This window comes from Zonotrichia leucophrys, chromosome 4A, assembly GCF_028769735.1.
Source record: "Zonotrichia leucophrys gambelii isolate GWCS_2022_RI chromosome 4A, RI_Zleu_2.0, whole genome shotgun sequence".
In the NCBI taxonomy this organism is placed as follows: Eukaryota; Metazoa; Chordata; class Aves; order Passeriformes; family Passerellidae; genus Zonotrichia; species Zonotrichia leucophrys.
The window spans coordinates 12,979,576-13,002,381 of NC_088174.1; the positions used below are offsets into that span (position 1 = coordinate 12,979,576).

The 22,806-nt window shown below is 43.1% G+C and overlaps 1 protein-coding gene across 2 annotated transcripts; it reads left to right on the forward strand.

Moving 5' to 3' along the window:
* Window positions 1–902: 902 nt before the first annotated feature.
* Window positions 903–16,738, forward strand: LOC135447604 (P2R1A-PPP2R2A-interacting phosphatase regulator 1). Of its 2 annotated transcripts, none has more exons than XM_064712593.1 (10): window positions 903–1,243; window positions 4,457–4,535; window positions 8,382–8,438; window positions 10,497–10,540; window positions 10,619–10,673; window positions 11,100–11,192; window positions 11,650–11,738; window positions 12,357–12,418; window positions 13,373–13,469; window positions 14,590–16,738. In XM_064712593.1, exons 1-10 carry the CDS (start codon window positions 1,095–1,097, stop codon window positions 14,747–14,749), a joined length of 885 nt encoding a protein of 294 aa, XP_064568663.1. In that variant the 5' UTR covers window positions 903–1,094; the 3' UTR covers window positions 14,750–16,738. The 2 variants fall into 2 exon arrangements, with proteins under 2 accessions (XP_064568663.1, XP_064568662.1); XM_064712592.1 differs by having other exon boundaries at window positions 904–1,243; window positions 12,354–12,418.
* Window positions 16,739–22,806: the final 6,068 nt, after the last annotated feature.

The following is a 22,806-nucleotide window of genomic DNA, read 5'->3' on the forward strand; positions in this document are numbered from 1 at the left end:
GACTGCCTGAAACTTTCACTATAAGCAGATGAAGAGATGGAGCACCTCTCTTATGAGGAAAGGCTAGGACAATTGGGATTGTTCAAACTGGAGAAGCTTTGGGATGACCTAATTGTGGCCTTCTGGTACCTGAAGGAAATTTACAAGACAGATGGAAAGAGATTATTTACAAGGGCCTGGATTGACACGACAAGGGGGAATGGCTTCAAATCAAAAGTGAGTGGGTTTAGATAGGATATTAGGAGAACTTTGTCCCTGGAAGTGTCCAAGGCTGGGTTGGACAGGGCTTGGAGCCACCTGGGATAGTGGAAGGTGTCCCTGCCCATGGCAGGGGATGGATCAACATGGTTTTTAAGGTCCCTTCCGATCCAAACCATTCCATGATTCTACGGTTAATGCCTTGTTAAGGCAAACCAGATTTCCACTTCCCAAGTTAGGAGCCTCAGCACTGTCCACCAGCCAGTGTGGCACTGCCCTTCCAACCTATTTCACCACAACCTCCTCTAGGTATAAACTAGGGCCACACGTAGCTATTAAAGTATTCTGAAAACATCTGGTTTAATTCTTTATTCGTGGAGCTATCTAGGCCTGCACAGAAGCACCCGCTGGTATTTCTGCGAGCGAGAACAGCTCGGTACGAGCTCGGAGGCGGAATTTTCGCTGTGTAGCGACCAGCGCGGAGTCCCTCGGCCGGAGAGCTCTGCGGGACGAGCTCGCTCCGGTCCGATCAGAGCGGTGTCCCTTGGTCAGAGAGCTCTGCGGGACGAACACGCTCCGGTCCGATCAGCGCGGTGTCCCTTGGTCAGAGAGCTCTGCGGGACGAGCGCGCTCCCCTCCCGTCGGTCCCCTCACGGAGCCGTGCCCGAGCGGCCGCGGCCCGAGCGCTGCGCCTGCGCCCTGCGGCCGGGCCCGCCTGCGCTGGGGCCGGGCGGGGAGAGCGGCCCGGGGCCCGCGGGGCCGCGGGGGCTGCGGGAATCACCGGGAATAGCGGGCACGGGCCGGCCCCGGAGCCCCGGGATGCGGCCTCGCTGCGGCGACAGCCCCCCCGCCCGCGGGCTCGGCAGGGCCGGGGCAGCGGCGGCTTGAGGCCGCGGATGGGCGGAGCGGGAGGAGCCGGAGCCGCCGCGATGGCTCAGGAGAAGATGGAGCTGGACCTGGAGCTGCCGCCGGGGAGCGCCGCGGCCCCGGGCGACGGCGGCGGCCTGAGGCGGTCGAACAGCGCCCCACTCATCCACGGGCTCAGGTGAGGGGCCCGGGGGGATCCCGGCCCGGCCCGGCCGTGCGGGGGCTCCGGGGATGCTCCGCGGCGCCGCGGGGAAAAGCGGGATCCTGAGCGCTGTCCCGGGCTGGGAGGGATTTAGGGAACATACCAACGTATGGAGGAGTGCGAGGGAGCCCGGGCAGACGGGCTTTGGTTTTACTGGAACGCTTTGTTTTCACCAAGGGCTGCTGTGTGTTGCAGAACACTGTCCGCGACGTCAGAGTTGTGGCTGTTCTTATGCATCGAATAACAATCGCGATGATCGGGTCTGAGCAAAATAAATCACTGCTGTGTGTATCATTACAACAGTAAATGCTTTCGGAACAATCAGGCAAATTTGGTCAGGAAGGTTATTTCACGGGACCTTGACGTAAGTTTTGCATTTAGTGTAAAGCAGTGTGTCAGGTGGCCAGGCATTTTCCTGGCTGGTACTAATTCCTGTAGTATGCATTCCCGGGACAAATGCCGTGTGCTGTGAGGACAGTCGTGTTGCATGTTGCCACCAGCCTGTGGCAGGTCTGTTTGCTGGAGGGTTGGGGGTTTGCCAGCTCTGGCTCTCTTCAGCCGACAGGACACAAAGTGGCAGTGGCAGGCAAGGGCAGTGAAAGCTTTCAGACAGGTAGGGTTTCTTGTAGTACAGTTTTGTTTGGGTAAGTTTGTAACCCAAAGGGCTGTTGCTTGTCTCCTCTGGGCTGTTGAGAAGTTGGGAGATGCCCCATCTGCCACATGGTGTGGCTTCCATCCAGCCAAGGTGGTCCATGTGCTGCTGCTGTTGGTGGCGTGTCTGCATTTGGGGAAAGCATATTGACAATAAGTTCCATAAACTGTAGTGTATTAAATGATAAGTGCTTCCTGGTGGATTGATTTTTTTCCTTCTCTGTTTCTGTAAGGAGCTGGATATCAAGAGATGTGCAAATCTCACATACCTCTTTTACCAAAATGGTTAACAGTGCCTGACAGTTCAGATGAAATACTGCTTTTTATTCTATTGTGATTTAATGTTAAGTTAATGTAAATTTGATTCTTTTATATCATCACAATGAAACTCCCATTTTATATTTTGATGCAGTATGGAAGGGTTATGTATGGCCACTCTCCCCTGGGAGGTTTCTGAGCAGGTAAACTAATTGTGTAACTGAGACAAGACATTTTTATAATCTCAGCCTTTTGTAAATTGGAAATGGAAAGACCCTTGAGCCTTAAAAAAATCCCAAACAAATTATTTAGTTCAGGGTTTGGGCAGATAGAAGGGTAAGCCTGAGCTCTTGCCCTGGCACTGTGCATACACTGTGGGTTAGGTGTTCATACAAATAGAACTGAAATGCCATTGAACTAATCTGAGGTGGTTGCAGTGGTTTGCTTGTTAGTTTGGAATTTTCCACCAGAATACTGTTTTTGCAAGATTGCAGCTCTTGGCAAGAAACTTCAGTTTTTCCCAGAATGGCTTTGTTGGGTAAACTGAAACAAAAGCTCTTGCTCTCACACAGCTTGCTTTTTCTCCTCTGCCTCTTGTTTTGACTTCTTCATTTTTTAGTAGGGAATTTGGAAAATGAGTTGCCATAGATCCAGAGAACAGTTATAAATGGAATATTTTAGATCACAAAAGTTACATTTCACAGAACTTTTAACTCTTGTTTTTGTGCCAAATAAAATTGATTTTTAATGGGAACTGTGAAAAGTAAGTCTGAGATCTGACCAGTCCTGGTGTTTTTGCAAGGGAGATTAAAGATAGGATTATTTGTGGGTCTTTTTTCTCTCTCTCTCTGCTAGTTAGCAGTGAGTATTGGACTCAGGCTGTGGTAATGTGGGACAGGATTGTTCCAACCTGTTTTCTTGACTCAGCCCCTGGATTTCAGGATGAGCTGTTTGTCCTGTGTTTGCATGCCAGCCAGTGCACTTCCACTGAAAGGAATTGGGGCTGGTGGCCTCGGCCAAAACTCATCTCTAAACATCATGTCATGGATCCCTTCAGCTTCTCCTCTTCCACCTCTGTCACATGGCAGCTGTTTGATCTCCCGTGGGTGTGAGCTGAGTGAAACTTCTGGGAACATTGGAAATGATGTCTGATCCTATGTACTTGACATTTTGGAGAAGCAGAGCCTATGCATTTTTCTTGGCAGAAAGTACAGTGCTTATGCCAGTTGCTGTTGGCTTTTATTTCACAGTATAAACTTTATTTGTTTTTTATTTACAGCTACATAAAAGCTGTCTAAAACTTATGTGTCAACTGGTGTGTTTTAAGCTTGAGGATTCTGACAATGGTGTGTCAAGGAAGTGCAGTAGGATTATCAGTCCTTACAGTAGTGCTCTTGGTCAGGTTAGTTTTTAAGAAATTGTATTTTGGGGGGCTTTTGTTCATCCCAAGTTAGCAGCTGAAACTACAATGTGAATTCTTGTAATTTGAATCTTATTGCAGTCTTACATTTGGATTTGTTCACCTTTGCAGTTCCTCATTGATTTTTGGGGATTGTAGGGTTGTGCCTCAACATTTTTGTTAGGGTTGCTAGAAAAAACGTTTATTTCTGCAGTTGCATTCATTAAGTGCTGATCATTGGCTGTTGATAACATTGATGATGACATGACCAGTAAAACTTGCTTTAGGAATCAATAGAACTGAAATTGCCTTGAGAAAGAAGTTCATTTTGTGTCAAATAAATAATCCTGTACCATTTCAATGGATTCACTGCTGTGGGGCCTTAAAAACTGGGTTTACTGTAAGTTTAATTTAACTGCTGCTGGAGAAATGTTCAGAAGATATTAAATGTTTGTAGTGATAAGATTTATCAAGATGCTGTATTTTTAATTCTGTTTTATCTGTGGGATCGAAGCTTGTTTCAGTTACTGCTTACAAGCCATTGATACATTTGTTCTGTTGAATGACATTTGAAGCAATATACAAGCAGCAGCCATTCCAAACACAATAAATCCTCACAGTCTAAACAATTCTTCAATTATTCTGAAGACACAAAAGGATTAATTGAAATCATTAATTGAAGGAGCTGGGAATTGGAGGATGAGCGAGTTGATTTGCACTCTCTGCCAACAAGCTGAAAGAGTTCTCACCTGCCTGTCTCTGGAGTGCTTTGTCTCCACAGGAGAGCTGTCACAGCCCTGGCAAGTGGGCTGCTGTGAAGAGGGGCTCTTTGCTGGGGAGGAAATGGCTTTGGCACTGATGTTGGGATTTTCTTTTTGCAGTGACAACTCGCAGGTGTTCCAGGGCAGCGTCCTGCGCACCCGCAGGAACAGCACCACGGTCATGAACCGGCACAGCCTGGTAAGAGCCCTGCAGCACCCCCAGCTGCCAGGCAGAGCTGGGCAAACAGCAATAAACAAAATTAGCCTGCAGCCTGTGAAACCAATACCACATTGCTTTCAGAAATAAGGCTCAACATCTCTAAAATGTTACCTATAGATCATTGGGCTTGGAGAATGCTTGTATTTCATTGTGATCATAATTTTGCTTGTAAAACAGATGTTCCAAGGAAAGGTAGCTTGCTAAGAAAACAAATTATATAACTGTACTGTTAAGAGTAATCAGTGTCTTAAATGATTTCTGATGCTTAAGAAAAAATGTGCAGAGAAATATTTCAGCAAGGTTGCATCTGTAACAGAACCAGAACAGTTATGTATAAGAAAAGATTGGTGGGAAAGCCTTTCTCCTGCTGGCATGAAAAAACTGAAAGAAAGTGTTATGGTCAAGATTTCTTAATCAAGTCTCTTTCTTCATATTTTTAGGACAGCAACTTACTATAAATCAGTTTGGGCTTGTGGCCAGGCAAGAGGAGAAACAAACAAAGGCAAAAGCTCAGTTTATTGTGTTTATTCCTGAAGATCCTCAGTTGTTGGGCTAAAAAGGTGCTAATTCAGGATGCCTTGCCCAGAACTTGCTGGGAAGCAGGAGCTAATTCACTGGTGGGCTGCTCTTCTGCCTGCCCTCATAAATGGTGCAGTCTCCTGGAGTTAAGCAGTGTTTCCATCTGCATGGGATGATGTTCCTAACCCTTCCCCTCACACTAATGTTATTAAAAAGTGTTCTTGTTCTTCTTCACTCCCTGCTGACCAGGTGCTGGCAAAATACATGAAATTTTACTTACACTGAAAATCAAGTTCCCCACTGATTGCTAGATCAGTGCCTTGTCTGCTTTGAAATGCTCCTTTGAGTTTTGATCTGGGTTATGGTTCTGTTGGGTATGGCAGGGAGGATGGAATTGGAAAGGACCTTAGGGATTCTCATCCTTCTGTGGCCTTAAACCAGGATCATCCACAGATAAATGATTTTGTAATAGAATTAAACTTTCAGCATCAAGGACCCTAAGAAACCTTCCCTGGTATCCATCCTATAGCAAAGAAGTACATTTAGTTTTATGATGTTAGAGATATTCTAAGGAGCTAGATCACATCTACTTTTGTAAAATAAATTTTACATAAGACAGTGATAAAGTGTATTTCAAACCCCTCTTCTTTGTATTTAAGAGAACTAATCCAAGTTTTACTGCAGTGTAAACTGTAAGAGGGTTAAAAGATTCAGTAAGCAACTGAAACTTCTTTATTACAAGTATTACAAATACAGCTTAAATTTTATATTCTGTTAAACTTCATAGAAAAAAAGTTGATTAGTGTTTGTCTAATTTGTGTGGCGTTCCCTGTCAGAGGAACAACAAGAGTTGCTAAAATCTCTGGTAACTGGAGGTCATACACCATCAGCTCCATCTCCTGTGCTGTCCCAGTTGCTCACTGAATTCCACAATCTGGTTTTGAGTGGCTTCTCCAAGTGTCAGACTTCAGCTGGTTTGTAATGATGGCTGCAAGGGCAGTGCTGCCATTTGGGCTGGGGCTTGGTCTGCAGTTTTCTGTCACTACATGTAATTGCCAAGGAAGGGTTAACCAGGCTCTGCAGTATCTGCAGGTTATTTTCTTCCAGGAGATACCAAGGAGTAAATGTTTTGATGTTTTTTTGATTTGTTTTGCAGGCTGGGGTTTTTGTTTTGTTGCTTAAGCAGAGTCTGTGGTTAGATGTTTAGGTACTATTTCAGCAAAAGCTGATGTTAAATTTTTTCTAATTTTTTTTTTTTGTTTTTAATCTGGGTGTTTTCCCTGCTGGGTTCAAGTGGCCGTGCTGCAGGAGGCAGAGGGCACTGCAGGGCAGGGCACAGGCACTGGGGCAGTCCCTGCTCACCTGGGCAGTGCCTGCTGCCAGCCTGGCACCTCTGGAACTTTACCTGCTCTGGAGCACAGCACCTGGCATAGTATAATAGTTTGTAATGTTTTTAATAAGCTTTTTGCTCTCTTAAAGCAATGGGGATTTGAGTAGCATCATTGTAATATATGGGTTCAGTTTAGCAGGTATCCTTTGAAAGTGACTGAGGTTTCTTTCCACAAGAATCAAATCAAAGGATGCAAACAGAGCAAAAGTGAGTTTTACACACTGACCAGGCAAGGATGATGACTTGTTGGAAACAAGATGTGGGATCCTCAGAGCTGTGTTAGTGCATCAGACCCTGCAGAGGAACACTTCATTGTCTTTTTACATTGTTTGTTTTATACTGCAAGCCACTGGTTTTTTTACATACTCTATTAATGTCAAACCTTAAAGTATGTGGATCACAGTTATAAAATTAGAATATAATGAGTGGAACAAATGCATTTCTACTGTGGAATGACAGAGTGAATAGGCAGGAATGCACTATTGTCCAGATCCTTTTCTGTGTGTGAGAATCAAGGTCAGCTCAAGGTCTGCATTGGCTGGTGCAGCTTGGAGGAATTTTTATTAGGTGCACAGGATTTTTGGGAACCCAGTATAATAGTAAAGCTGACCTAAGCTGGACCTTAAAAGTAGCAAGCCAAGATATTATAGTTGTTAGACTTTAGTATTATGTGTTATGATGACTGAATTCTGGCAGAAATGTTAGTCATCCTCTGTGTGAGCCTGATAGGCTGAATTCCTTTGTGAGAAGCAGGGTGTGATGTCCTCATGTTTGTTTTTTTAGAAGGAGGGGTCTGGGTGTATGAAGCATTAATGGTCTGTGCTAACTCACCCTGTCAGGCAGCAAAATCCTTGTATTCTCTATGGCACTGCTTGGAAAATGGTGCAGTAAGAGTTAACTGAGTGTTTGTCTCCAGCTTCAGCATGATGAAGAGCTCCAGTAATGTTTTGTGAAGCAGATGAAGCCTTATAATGAATGAAGTATAAAAACACCTATAATAATGCAAGCCTTACTTGCTGAACACATCCATTTTGAAAAGACACCTTATTTTTTGGAAGGATTGTCATCTTACAGAGAAATTAAACCTCTATTCAAGGCTCCAGTTTAGAATTTTTGTTCCCTGAATGGCTATGACATAAATAAACTGAGGGCAGACAATGTGAGGGGTGGGAAATTTATGAAAGAAAATGATATTTTGAGAAAATAATCACTTTAAATTACTCGGTTTGGGGTGTGCAGTTTTAGATCATAGCATTCCGGTGAGATCTTGATGCAAAACTGTCAACATTAACTGAAGGCCATTTTTAGTGACGTCTTCTCTGATTTCACCCAAATTGGTGAAGCTCTTGAGAAACCATAAAGAAAGTGTTTAACTCTTTGTTAGCCTTCTAATGGCTGATTTTTTTCACCTGTCAAAGTACTCATTTATAAGCAGACAACAATCCAGGAACCTTTTTGTACAATTTCTTGTTTTGGCTTTGTATTTTAAAGGATCTATTGGGGAGCTTTCTGGACCACTTAAATGAAAATAAATATTCTGAGTCACATAAAGGAAAATACATATGCCAACATACATACTAGGGGTGACAGTGTGCTAGTGAAAAGCAGCTCCATTCTGTGGGGAAAGCTGTCAGTTCTAGTTGCCTGGAAATGGAATGGAAGCCAGGCTGATACCAATTAGCATCTGTGAGCTTACAAAGCAGTATAATGTGGAAATACATATTAACATGCAAGAATGCAACATTCTTGCAAGTAATGTAGGTTATGTATACACTGAGGATGTTGTAAGTGATATGGGGTTTTTTTTAATTAGTTTTTAAATTTTAATTTGGGGCAACACTAGTTTACTGACATTTCTGTGGCACCTTGCCCTCCCTTCTGCTGTACTTTCAGTTGTGTGTGACTTTGTTTTGCAGTTTGTGCCATCATCTCCTATCCGGATTCCTAGCAGCCGTCTTCATCAAATCAAACAAGTAAGCACAGATTCTTCTAAATGACTTTTTTATAGGTGACTGAGGTTTTTTGCAGTCTATGTTTAATGTCCTTCAACTGGCTGTAGATTTTCATTGCAAACTGCCTGCCCAGTTCCACGTTTCATGAAGCAAAATGCATCTAACAGCAAGGAGAAGATTTAAGCAGAGAGAGGATTCTTAAAATGGGCATTTTAGAAAGGAAACCTTTAATGTAAACCCTTAGGGTAAAGTTTCACCAAGTTTCTGGCAGCAGTGCCAGCATAAATATTCGGGGCCAATAACAAAGTGTTCCTTAACTTGTGTTGGCACAGGACTCTTGTGCAGCCAGAAAATGAGCAGGATAAGGAAGCACTCTGGCTGAAAAATAGTCTGTACTCTTCTGGCTGGGCTATTTTTCATCTGTATAATTTTCTTATCCAGATCCCTGTGCTTGTGCTGTCACAGCAGGAGCGGAGGGGGAAGGGCAGCAGAGCAAACACTCGGGCAGGGGGGTGGTGTGGGGAATATCTGAGCAGGCTCAAATAGCTCTGCCCCAGCCAGCACACCACAGGCTGAGGCTCCAGCTTTAAAATCAACAAGCTCCAACTCTTGTGTCTCCTTCATTTTATATCTCCACTTTTTCACAGCAGAATGGTTATAAAATTGGCTTGAAGATTCTTAATTTTTTGTAATTTTTTTTTTTAGCTGGCTAGTTTTCAATGGACAGGCTTGATTTTTACAGGGTCAAAAGTTAAGAAAACAATTTAATGCTTCAGGCAGCATTTTTAGGGGATGGTGCCTGAGTGGTGGAAGGCACTTCTGCTTCCTACCTCGGTTATTTAAGGTAGTTGCACAGTAATCCTGAAGAAAATAACTGCTTGCTTTCATTATGTAAATAATTTACTGGCTTGAGTAGATTCTGAAGCACTCAGGTCTGTTGTACAGCTCTTTTTATCAATATAAAACCGCTTAGGATTAATATGTAAATATGATGGAATCATAAATTAGTTTGGGTTGAAAGAGACCTTTAAAGGTCATCTGGTCCAACCCCCCTGCAGTGAGCAGGGAGATACAATGAGAAATATGCTGAGAGCAAAGGAATGAACTCTTGTGGCTCTGCTCTATTACCTGAAGTAAAATTTGATAATTCAATCTTCTGGAAAATGTTTCTGCATTCATGTTTGTGTCTTCCATTTATTGAAGCAAACAGTGTAATTTCCTAATTTGTGTTTGAGCTTTAGATTCACTAGTTGGAATTAATTCCATGTCCTATATACTCACTGAGAACCTGTGTGATTCACTTCTGATCTCTTTCAAATCTGAGCAAATTATCACAGAGGTGGAGAAGTTAAACTCCTCATACTTATGATGAGGATTGTGAAAATGTTTACTTGAACTTTTACTTTGAATTAGGGAACCTACTCATTCACTGAACAAACTGGGTAGCATTCAGTTAATTTTAATGAATGGTGTCTGCCTTAGAGGAGATTGAGTTATGTTTGTACTTGGTGATAATGTTTAGTTTAATTTAATATATTTGATCCATTTTAATAATATTTTATGGAGTTTTTTTAAGAAAAATACCCTCACTGAGCCCTGAATTCATTGTGTAGAATGCAGTGTATTGCAAATGAGATGCTGACAAGTGTCTGGTTAGTCACTAATCCATAGGGTCAGGTAAGAACCCAGCCATGTTTTTGAGGTTTATCTGTACTAGTGTCCCCTTTGTAAAATGAAATTACTCAGGCCTGCATAAAGACGCTCTGGCATGTGCAGAATTTCTGGTTCATACTATCATTATTCAGTTTGGTAGCTACTTCTTGGTTAGTAATGAAAATAAAGCTGCTTGGGAAACAACCAGCTCACATAAGCACTTCTTACACGATGGTCTCTCCTGCTACATCTCTTTCTCATCCTCTCCTCACTCCTCTCCATGGATGAGAACTTGAGGTTATTGTTGCTTAACTGGGTTGAATTAAATTTTCCACATGCCAAAGGGAAGTGAAACCACAGCTTTTCTGATGTGCTGGACAAAGAGGGGTTTTTTTGACCTTACTTCTTCATGTGCTGATCTTTTAGGAGGAAGGAATGAATTTGCTGAACAGGGAAACCGTTCGTGAGAGGTGAGCACTAAAGCAAAGCAGAACAGTCCCTGCAGCCATCTGTGGGCCCAGCACAATACATTTCTTTTCTTCTTTTAGAGAAGTGCAAGTAGCAATGCAGATGAGCCACTCATGGGAGGAGAGCTTGAGCCTGGTAATGCATTCATGCTTTAATTTGTGTTTCTATCATCAGTATCAGGACACTAGAGACTCTCTCATGTCAACATTTCCTTTGATAGTTTGACCTCCAGTTAAGTTGTTATCATAGTACTGCTTTTGATCAGCAATTTATCACACTAACAAGGCATAGAATTATCAACTGTTCAAGGTACATGTGGGTTCCTTGGGCTGCTGTGTGAAAAGGAAATTGCATAGATGTCTGCCTATTCAATTTTTCTTCCATGTTCTGATACTCTCCATGTAATGTTTAAGGCTTTTTTGTTTTTGTTAAGCATAAGCTCATAAATGGCTGCCTAAGAATTGTTGATATGATGGAGGATAACTTTGGGATTTCACACCCATCAGTCCTTTTCTTGTTAAGGTACCTGCTCGTGAGATTAATTATGTGTACTGTTTTCAGAGTGACAATGATTTTGAAAAATCACTATCACCAAAGCAAGTAGACTTTGTTCCAGTTTCTCCAGCTCCTTCACCTACAAGAGGAATAGGGAAGGTGAGCAAAATGTGGTAATAATGGTTTTATCTTAAGTAGAGCTAAATAAATTCAACCAAATTAGTAGCAAAAGATTAAGCCACCTGCTCCTTTCTACCTCAGCTGCAAACAAGAAACTAGAGAGTAAATAAAACCCCCTAAAACCCCAAACCAGAAAATACCAGCTGCTCATGTTGTGGATGTGAATTTCTGTGGAGTGTTCAGCTGTTGTGCTGTGGTTAATAAAAGCCAAATAAGTTTGTTTAACCAGAGTACAGTGAAATACATCTGCATGAAAATGGAATCTGTCTAATTTTAATTTTTCTTTTCTCAGTAGCAAAAAGTGATGTTTCAGTATAGCCAATGACTGGCTGCTGAATTTGATACTGGGTTATTTATTTCTCTGCAGTTAAGCATCAACTGTTACCACATGGGAGTGATACAGTATTTATAATAACACAAACTCTTTTCCTCTCAGCAATGTTTCTCACCATCTTTGCAAAGTCTGGTGAGCAGCACTGGGCTGCCTCCAAGTCCCAGCCCAAGTCCAACAAGAAGATTTTCAAGGTAAGTCACCAGATCATAGCAATGATAGAAAATTAACAAAGCTTGTTCATAGTAGGCATTTGAAATACCAGAATTTGTTGCATCCATAATTGATTTCTGAGCACAAACACAGTTTCATATAGTCATGCAGAGTTTAGATTTTACAGTGTTGTAAAACATTTGTCAAAATCCTCATGTCATAGCATTGTGGCATCTGTCTTCCCAATGCAGTCTCTATATTGCTCTCATTCACATCTTTAGTAATTGAATTCTGAGGGAAAGAAAACACAAACAGATTTAGGGTTTGTTACTCCTTTGAGTCATGTGGGCATACAATTAAATTTTACTAGGCCCTCACAGTTCAGCCTGTCAACTGAGATGTAGTCAGTGCCTGGATGAGAGCTTTTTGACTGCTCCAGTTGTGAAATAATGTAATTAAACATTTCCTGCTCAGTTCTGTCCTTCCTGGCCTATCTTCAGAGGGGGAAAAAAAAGATCTTTTTTTGGATAAGCTGTTTTAATGCCTATTTTCTTAGTGGTTTCCACCCAGTCGCTTGTTTTCTGAATATCGTTTGATGCTTTTTTCAACCTTTCTCTTTCAATGGTGATCTCAGTGCAGCATTTGTCTTCTTTTAGCAGGAGAAGCCAGAGCCCCATTAACTGCATTCGACCAAGTGTTCTTGGATCAATGAAAAGAAAAGGTGCAGTATTTGGGTTTGGCAAATACAACAGGCCAACTTGTTAGTTATGTAATAATTCATATAGCTTTCTTCATAATTCTGTCCAGTTGGCTGATACTTCAAAAAGTAACTTCATAAAGCTTTAAATTCCATAAAGCTAATAATTGTTTTGTTCTAATTCCTCTCCATTGCTGTGGTCATGTAGATGTGATAAAAAATCTGATGTAACCTGCTTAACAAAACAATAAATACAACTATTGATTGGTATATTTAACTTAAACAGAAAACTTTGAAAGTCCTGGTTAACTGAAGCACACAGCTACTGTACATTAAAAATAACTCTTGAAAACCCAGAGCTGATGCACAGGCCTGGTAGGCACCTTACAGCTTTATCAGGAAATGTTTCTCTGTCTTTCTGCATTTTTCTTGAAGTTTAACTTCTGGAAATTTTATTGCACCTGTTTTTATATCTTCAAGCTTCACCTCTGTTACAGAACATCTCTGGCTCTGAGTCAACTTTTAAAACACTTTCATCAGAGTTCTGTCATAGCCTTTTTAAGCACATATCTAGCCCCTCCTCTTCCACAGTGTTTGGAAATCAAAGCCAATAGAAAAGTTTTGTGATCATTCTGGAGCTTGTTCCTTTTCCTTATTTTCAGCTTTGCTACTCTGGTGAAGCTGGTCAGTGAAGTGATAGCTGGGTAAACTGAAACAAAAGGATTATTCTTCACTACTGAAGAATAAATATCTGATATCTAAGCCTTAGTTAATTATTCACTAAACTGTACTGATGCTTGGACAAAATGGCTCCAGAAAATAGATAATCTTTAAAATTTCAGCATCTAAATTCTATGTTCAATATATGAAATATTGTTAGTTTGAACCCCTGTTCTGTTTGCTCTGTGGAAGCACATTGAAAGCAGATTTTAGTTTAGGTGAGTTGTAATTTTTACCACTTGGTATCTCTTCCCAAAGGTGTGACAGAGATGGAAGATCACCCAAAAAGATTATTCCAAGGATCCACCACCATGCTAACCCCCGAGGCTGCACATCAGGCGGACCTTGGGGCATGGTAAATCTGTGCTCTTTATCTCTTTATTGTCCCTTCAGCAGAAGCATTACAAATCTCTTTTTTTCCAGCAGGGAGAATGCTTGAAGTTTTTTGTGTTTGTTTTTGTCTTTTTTTTAATAGAAATATCTCATAATGTTAGAGCACTGAAATTATCACAGTGAGCAGGCAGCAATGTTCCCTTCCACTCTGCAGTTTCTAGGCCTGGCTGATAACATGGGGTGTTGAGCATGTTTAGGAAAAGACACCTCATGGATGACAGCTTTTGGAGTCTGATTCAAATTGCAATCAAATGTGAATGCTGATGCTTTTTGGATGAACTGGGTTTTTCTTCTTTTGCCTTGTTCTTAGTCACAGAGGAACATGAATCTGTCTGACCTACCCTGGAGGGTCAGAGGAGCTGGGAGGAGATAAAAAGTACTTTGTTAAAATTGTAGTGATTGGTAATAGCAAGGGATTTTGATCTAGTGTTTTAGTCAAAAGGTTAATCATACATAGGGTGTGCCCACACAACTGTCAAGGGTTGTTCACTGTATTTCTGTCTTTTTGCCTCTCAGCTGATGTACAAGTCATGCAGAAGCTTTGAGTAGCAGTAACAAAATAGATGTGTTAAAGGTACTTTAAAAACATCTTTTTGGCACATCCTGTTTACAGTGGGGATAGCAGTATGGGTTCAATTGCTGCCTCAGTGTAGGAGATGGTAATTTTAAAAAATCACTCTGCTGCTATCACTGATGACAGATCAGCTGTAGTTATGAATTTGTGTCCTGTGAAATACATAGTACAATGGAAGAGGGACAATTTATCATTGGCTCTCTTGGCACAAAGACCTCAGGCTGTTGTGCTGGCCCAGGGCTTTGAGGATGGAGTAAAGCTGGAGTGGATTGTTCAGTCTGGAACTTGTGATCTGTGCCCCATTTCGGGTGAGCAAAGGAGAACGTGGGCAGAGTGTCCTGTGTGAGTCTGGAAGTGGCTGTGTGTGGCTGCAGGGGTATCACAGGGCTTGCTGCTCCTTCAGAGCTGCACATGTGTGTTTAGGATGGCTTTGGGGTGATTTGGGCTGGTTTTGGGCACTTTCCTGAGCCAGTGCCTCGTTTCTCAGCCCTGATGTCTCTGTTTTCAGTCTGTCCTCACACACCCTGGATGACAACAGGAGCAGTGCAGGCTCCTCCTGTGACTCCCCAGCTGAAGCTGGCACCAGCACAGACTCTCCAGTGTCACTCTCTGACTCCAGATCCCCGTTTTTGCCCGTGGATCTCATGGCCAAGTTACCAATGAACTGAGGAGCAGGAATCTGCTGCTGGACACCAGGAAACAGGCAGATATTGCCCCAACTTTCTGTTGTGTGTGACCCATTCTGTTCCTCATAGGAACTTCCAGCAATGTCATTACTTCTAGAAAACTTCCAGAATAGTTCCTTGAGGAGGAATTCACCTTTCTAGTGATTTGTATGACATTTACTACAGTACAGAAGCATTTGGGCTGCAGACACGTTGGGTGCCCAGGTCAGTCAGCAGGCAGGTTTGCAGTGATGTGATCTCCTTGGCAAGAGTCACAAACACTGGACTTGTGTCCTGCTTGTGGAAGACTTGGCTTGCCAGCAGCCTGTGTCCTCCCTGCCTGTGGAGGAGCAGATAACTCACATTTGTCCTCAGCCTAAAACCAATGAAGCAGCTTACTAATTGTTTCTATTCCCAGAGTGTTAGATCTTTTTTTTTTTTTTTTCTTCTTCATATGAAAGGGAGAATATTGAAGGGGGGAAATTGATTATTATTAATATTATTGTGTTCTCTTATGATTGGCTCTTAATAAATTTTGTGTTCCAGTGGATGTCAGAAAATAACAAGCTGGTAAATTGTCAGATTTATATGTTGGATTTCATTCATGATCATGTCTGCTGTTGTGACTAAATCTAAATTAGGTGTGGAACATTCTTCTGGGGTTTTGTATCTGGCATTTCTTTCTTTTTCTTCCCCATTTAGATTGTGTATAGGAGTGGTAGATGCTCTGTTAAAGGTCTTTTAATAGGGAAAAATAGTGGCAATATTTGGAACAATGCATTAAATCCTGAGATTGTAGTATTTAGTACTTCAGAAATGCGTTATTTTAAATCAGTATTTGTCCTCATATTTGACAGATACGGTGAGGAATCTTGAATGCCTTTTTACAGCCTGAGTCCATCAAACATATTTAATCTGTATTTAATTTTCTGATGTTGCTTCCTCAAACAATGACATCAAGTCATTTCTGCTGTTGAAAACTTCAGATGCTGATTGGAAGCCTGGAATCTGGTAATCTGAGATGCTTGAAAAGTTGATGTGTTGAGACATCCTGATCTCAACTCTGAAATTCCCCAAGGAGGAGGAAGAATGTGCAGACCCCCCCATGGACAGCTGTCTGGGATTTGGCAGTGACACCCTCGCTGGGGCTGTGCAGCTGAACCCCCCAGCTGGCTCCCTTTCTGTACATGTCTGTGCTGTGCTCTGTGGTTTCCAGCCTCTCCAGAGAGGTTAAGAATGAAGCAAAATGTTTTATTTTTAAATGCTAAATCTTTGTAGTGTGTCATAAAGTGAGAAAAGTATGGAAACTTCCTCAAGTAGGAGAAGAACCTGCCCTGAACTCTGCTGTGAAAGATTCACATGGATGAAGCTTTGAGTGACAGAATGAGAAAGGGATGACTCGGAGTGCAAAGACCTGGTGACCTGAGGGCCAGTGACCCATTTCTGTGTGTCCTTATTGTAGAGAGAAAATAGAATGTATTTAATAGTCTGACTCTGTTCTAGTTAACATACAACATGGTTTACTTCTGGTATCATTCCTCTTAAATTATTGTAATAATCACCCTGCAGGTTGCAGCCCCTGCCCAGCTGCCCTTTGTCCCTGGCAGAGGCACACAGGAGTGCTGGGCTCTGTTTGCTCTTTCTGCTGAGGCAAACTTTGGCTTTGCAGTTTCAGGTTTGTGCCAAAGAGTTGCTGTGCCACCACTCTTCTGTGGTGACAGCAAGACTCTTTTTTTTTTTTTTTAAATCTTGCTTATTTCTTAAGAAGGAACCTCCTGGTGTCTCCTCCAGTCTTTGTTGGAAGACACATCAGTATAGGGGGGTTTAATAGCTGAGTGTGGGTCAACTTGTCTCTTTTCTGTTGAATATTTATGCTATTTTTCAAATAAGTGCCAATAAATGGAAAAATAAATGTGTTTTGCTGTTTCTGCACTTTTTTAGATAACCATATTCTTGTTTCCTTCTGGGATTAAATGCTTTCTTTTAAAATCAGAATATCTGTTGTAATTTACTTTCACCCAGTCTAGTTAACATGCAAGCAGGTATGAATATCTGCAGCAGACTTACCTTGTTTTCCTCGTGCAATGCTGTCTTGCAGGTCTGTGACAACTCTAGGAATAAAGAAGAATAAACCCAAACATTTTTGAACACAAGTTACATGTGTCCCTAGTTTATATCTAGATGAAGTTGTAGTGAAATAAAGAAGCTTCTGCCTGCTGGTGGGAAGTACTGAAGGTCTTAACTCTTGGGAAGAAGTGGGGAGCTTTTGTCTTTTGCTTTAATAGGGCAGTTAATCATAGAATTGTGGGAAGGTTGGAAGAGATCTTAAAAACCACCTCATTCCACCCCCTGCCAGGGGCAGGGACAACCAGACCAGGTTGCTCCAAGCCCTGTCCAACCCAGCCTTGCACAGTTCCAGGGATGGGAAATCCACAACCTCTCTGGGTCAATTAATGCTGTTGGAGGAGAGTGAAATAGTTATTTATCTGTATCTGCTCCTTTCCCTGCTTTTGAAAAACAGAAACCGCATTGAAATTGTGGGAAAGCATCTCAGTGTTTTATCTCTATGTCACCAAGAAGCTGCAGTTCCACTCCCTGGAGTCCAGTGACACATACAGAGGTTTTTTCCACAGAAATGAAAAATTCTGGAATCAATTGTACTCCAGAATATGTATCTGGGAAATATACAGGGATGTTATACTATGCACATATTCAACCCTGTACTTGTCCATAACTCAGGCTTTTAATATCGCCTCTGCTTCTCTCTGCGATTCTGCCACGAATGGCACCTTCCAGAAATCACACTTGGGTTTGGCACTTGCTTGGTCTGGCTGAAAATTATCCTGCAGGATTTGTTGGCAGTTAAATCAGCTCTGGGGCTGCTGTGTCCTCCTTGACAAAGGATTGGTGTTTTCCTTCCTCCACCTTCTCCAGAGTGACACAGCTGCTGAGGGAACGCCGCTATCCGTGCCAGCGCTCAGGGGCTGTATTTTTGGAATGAACCCTTCAGTGGTTGCTGCATTTAGCAGAGGGATAGATACTTCCCTCTGGAAGAGGTACAAATGCCAGGAAAAATGAGCCTCTGCCTCAGATTGACTTGCAGGATCTGTGTGCTGCCAGCAAGGCAGGTGACCTCAATGCTCAGCTGAGCAGCTGCCCAAGGTCCTCCTGAGATCAGGGTAAGAACTTGATCCTAAATTCTTACTTCTCACCCTTTTTTTTTTCAGAAAACTTGCATGTAAATGATCACCAACCCATAGAAACAAAACAAGTCTCCAAAGCCTGGTGAGACTGAGATATTTCCATTTATAGATGTGTGTTGTGGCTCCAGTATCAGTGCTGTTTGAGTCCAGCTCTGCTATTGTGCAATGATTTGCTGGTGAAGTGACTGGAGGGACCTCCAGCACTCCCTGAGCTTGAGAACAGCTTGTGCCTGCCTTAGCAGTCATCATTTCAGAAATGTTCACTTTATGCTGTTGTATTCTTGCATATGCTGGAGTCGTAACTCATTTACTTAAAATAGAGAGCTTCAGGAGTCATAATTAAACTGTGTGAGCTCTTCCTATCCTCTTTTGAGCAACCTTTCTCATCACCAACAGGCAGATGGAGTTTAAGTTGATCCCTCTTCTCCTGGAAGCAACAAGTTAAAATATTTGTACATGCAACTGAATGTTTACAGCTACAGCACAGTAATTAAAACCTTACTGACACAGAGAGGAGTGCTTGGCAAGAATCCTTTTCAATAACTGGGTGTAAAAATTGTCACCTCGGGTTCATTTCCTTGGGAGTGATTGTTTTACCAGTACCAGTGGAGCCTTCCCATTTCTGCATATCTGGTGGGAGCACCCTTGTCTGATAAACTTGAGAGCAGCTGCCATCCAGCCCAGGCCTTGCTCAGGAGATTCTGTTCCTCTGGCATGGAGCACTCGAGGCAGACACCCAACATCCCAAAGACCCAGACCCCACACACGCTGAGACTGCTTCTACCACTGGGGCTTTGTGGTAGAAGCACAAGAGAGGAGGTGAAAAAATAAGCTGAAGGAGAATAACCTTGTTTGACTTCCAGGAGCTGGCTGGGGAGCAGAAATTTCAGAAGGGGGGAGGAGCATTCAAACCAAAACCCAAGACAGCCTCCACACCCCTTCGTGCTGGCTCCCCTGTGTCTCTCAAGGAACTGGTGAGACATCCCCAGTGCCACAAAGATTCCTCAGACAAATCTGGCACTTATCAAATTTAAAACTCTTCTGTTTGTTTGGTTTCCTTATTTGCTTCTTAAGAGCCTTAGAAAATGCTTGCTATTTTAAGACTTCCTTCCATGACAAATAATTGTATTTAAAATGTTTAGAATTTTGCTGGATGTCAACCCAGGTAGGAAGAACTGCTGAAGAGGAAGCAGGTTTTGCTGCAGGGACTAAGCTTTGGAAATGTGGCTCTCCTGGTTACTTTCTGTCCTTGTGTGGAGAAAAATCAAACCCATGATGTGCACAGCACACGTCAGGGTTTGTGGCACAGAAATCAGGTACCGTGTTGTCTCTCAAGCCAGTTTAAATACAGCTCGCACTGAAAGCTGCAAGAAGCTTCCTGCTAAAAATACATCAACATCCTTTCGTTTAAAGTGCATTCACTTCAGCAGGCGCTTTGGATTGTGGAGATTCCTGGCACATTCCTGAGGGAAAGGCGCTAATGGGTTTGGTGATGCTGATGGAACACGGGTTTTCTCCCTGCTGCAGTTCTGTCTCTTGATGGTGGCTTTTTGTTTGCTGAAGCAAATGTTCCTCTAATGCCTTCATGTTCATTCCTCAAGCCACTGAGTGTGCCGTTTTCTAGAGAACACTCTCATTTTGTTACTGTAAATTATATTTTGCTATGGAAATTTTTATGGTTAATTTTTTTTTTAACTGGAAACATAGATTTAAGTTCCATTACAGGGCGCCTGTTACTCAGCCATACCTTACCAGCCTTTTTCCTCACACTGAGGAGACACCCATAGCTGCAATCGTGGTTTTGCTCTTGCTTCTTTGCAGTCTCTGCTGTTTTGAAGACCAATGTGGTCGCTTTGCCTGCATGTAATTCCACATTTCATCGTCAGCATGGTCACACAGCTTTGCAGATTTCCTAGAGCTGATGTGCATTAGCTGCAGCTCATTATCCAAAGCAAAGAGCTCGTTAGCGTTCAGTGGAGAGCTTCTTTAGAAGACAAAGATACACCCAAAAGTGGGTGAATAAACCCCTTGCTCGGCTTTACTGAGGTGCTGGGGTGTCACCTGCCTGTGTTCGTTCCTCCTGTTCCTCCTCTGGGGAGGATGCTCTTGTTCTCCAGGCTCCTTCCACTGAGGTCCTTATCTGGAAGTGGCTCCTGCTGCCTCTTGGGGTTCCCGATCCTCACCAGCTCCTGCGGGGCAGCAACGAGTGAGTGACAGCTGCTGGCAGCAGTGAACTTCGCTTTCCTTCTGTGCTTTCCGTCTTAATTGAATTTCCTCATTATGCCTGCAGGACAGAGACTCCAGCACTGTTACCTTTGGCTGTTTCTCCTCCAGCCCTGTGAGAGATGGTGCCTTCCCTACCCTGCAGCGAGCAGAGAGTGCCCCATTTCCCAGGGACACGGGAGGGAACCTGCTCTCCAGGGCCACTTGTCCCCTCTCTGGGCACAGAGCTGGCAGGAGGGGCAGGGGCAGCCCTGCATGCCTTGTAGGACATCACTGTTCCTTTCTCTCTGCCCAGACAGGCTCATGCAAGGTCAGAGGGCAAAGCACCTGAGCTGCTCCATCCCAACAACTCAAAACCCACCTGGCACAGATGATTCAAGGTTTGGGGTTTTTTTAAGGCCTCCTGTACAAGAGGTTTTTTAAGACCTGATCCTTAAACTTGATGCTGCCCTGAGTGTAAGTTTGAAGTGTGAGATTCACATTCCTGACAAAGGAAAGGGGCGTTGGAACTTGACATTTATAAGGAAAGCTCTTACAAGGAAAGCCAGGTATAGTAAGTGTACATTGACAAATAAGGACTAAAATACAATGATTTATTGCCAAACGTATTTGGCAGCTTCTTTCCAGTTTAGGCTTGTTGGTCATCAGATACTTGTACATACTAGCATAAGATGAAATAACACATGATTGGCTTTGACAGTTCTTAATTAGCTGATTGCAGGATTTCCCTGTTTTTATTTGTGTTGAAGGCACGGTTCTGTGCATGGGCTCCTCTTGGAGCTGCTGCAAACCTCCCTGTGGAGCCGTTTCAAGAGGAGCAGTGACTGCAACGTTCCATTGTCTTCCCGGGGCATGTTGAGCCATGTCAGCAGCAGCAGCAGCTCAGCTTTTCCCTTTGCAGGGGCTGATTGGGGCCGATTTGTTCCCAGGTGGTGGCCCTGCTGCCCGGGGCTCCATTATCAGCTGCTGCAATGAACTGATTCCCTGGCAGCCCCTCCTGTCCCTGCTGCACTGGGTCTGCTGCAGTTTCAAGCACTCTGAGATTCACTCCTCCGGAGAAACACGATCACCTCGGGATTTTCTGACCCAGACAAGTGCAGACACCTCGGGAGGATCACGTACCAAGCCAGGGGAGTGACGCTCGCTCCCCAAAGCGTTCCCACTTCCCTTGAGGCACCCGTGGGTAAACAGCAGGATTGCTTCTGCTGGATGATCTCAAACCCTCCCAACTGTCTGCTGAGAACACTTGCCCATTGCAAGGAAATGACTGTTTGTTTGTGCTAGGAGTCAGGAATGGGAAATGACGTGAACACTTAACTGTTTTTCCTGGTGTTTCTAAGAGGTAAATTCAGTGTCTCGGGTCTTATTTCCAAAGGTGTTCAGTGTTTTCTGAAACTCTAGTATGTAAGTACCAGAGGTATGTGCATAGACATGAATATACATAAAATCAGGAAATATCTTCAAAATCTTGTGTATCCACCTGGTAACATTTTACTGGTGCCCTGCTGTGACTTATGCTGTAACATAATTTGATATGTTCTCCCTCAGTGCTGAACTGAAACAGTCCCCAGGTCTTTTTTTCATAACTGGGATAAATCTGTGATTCTGCAGTGTGCTCCAACCTCCCTGAAGGAGAAAGAAGTCAGAATTCACACTTGTCATCCTTATTTCACCCAAGCACCAGTTATCTACATCTGCTGAATTACTCTGTGCATTTAATCTTTTTTTTTTCTGTGTATTGTTCCTCTGTTGCCTTGACAAAGAAATGGTCCAATGTTTTTAGTCTTTTTTGTCAACAATAATTTTTTGTTCTGATTTCTTTGATCAAGGTGTTTTTCTAAACCAATCATTTCCCTTGAAATTTCTTGAAAATGACTGCTGGCATCTGTGTCCTGTGTTGTCCCCTGCCATGCAGGCACTGTCCTGCAGGATGGGGCAGCTGCAGGTGTCAGACCTGGTTACAGCCACTCACTGACTCTGGGTTCCTACAGGTGAGATTGGCACTTCTGCACCTCTGCAACTGCCTGGCAAAACATCATCCCAGCCCATGACCAGAATTCCAAAACATAGGGGGGAAAAGGGTTTGTGTTGGGCTTTTTTGATCAGCTTGGGCACAACAAAATCTTTAGCCTGGCTGTTGGATGCTAAGATAAGGCACCACATGGCACTTTTATGTCCCCAGCTTCTGCTCCACTCGCTCACCTTTCCCCAGGCAGCAGCAGGTTAAAGCACCTGGTGAAAATCAGAATTCACAGTGCAGGTACTGAGGAGCAGTGAAGCTACAAGAACAGAGCCCTGCAGTGGCAGGAGAACACTGACCCAGCCAGGAGCTCAGTGCTGTCCTGCAGCAGGCTCTGGGACACGGCCTCCTAAACCAGCTGGGAACCTTTTTTGGTTTTTGTCCTTAGTCAATGTTAATGTTTGACTCTATCATCTGATGCTGATCGATGGATGACACAATCCCAGCTCTTCTGAGAATCAAACTGGAGTAGCATTGTACAAGAAAAAATGTAGTGGTTAACAACTTTTTACAACTTCTCTTTCTCCTTTTTGTTGTTTTTTAAAGAAACACTTTTTTCATGGTTTTTTGTATTTCCATGCATAAGCAGAAAAGTGACCCAAAACATGCAGGGG

Bases quoted from the DNA above. Each gene is read 5' to 3' on its own strand.
- LOC135447604 (XM_064712592.1), top strand. From the start codon at position 1,095: ATGGGCGGAGCGGGAGGAGCCGGAGCCGCCGCGATGGCTCAGGAGAAG. The intron at 4,536-8,381 runs GTAAGAGCCCTG...TTTGTTTTGCAG, and splicing joins TCATGAACCGGCACAGCCTG to TTTGTGCCATCATCTCCTAT. The intron at 10,541-10,618 runs GTGAGCACTAAA...TTCTTCTTTTAG, and splicing joins AGGGAAACCGTTCGTGAGAG to AGAAGTGCAAGTAGCAATGC.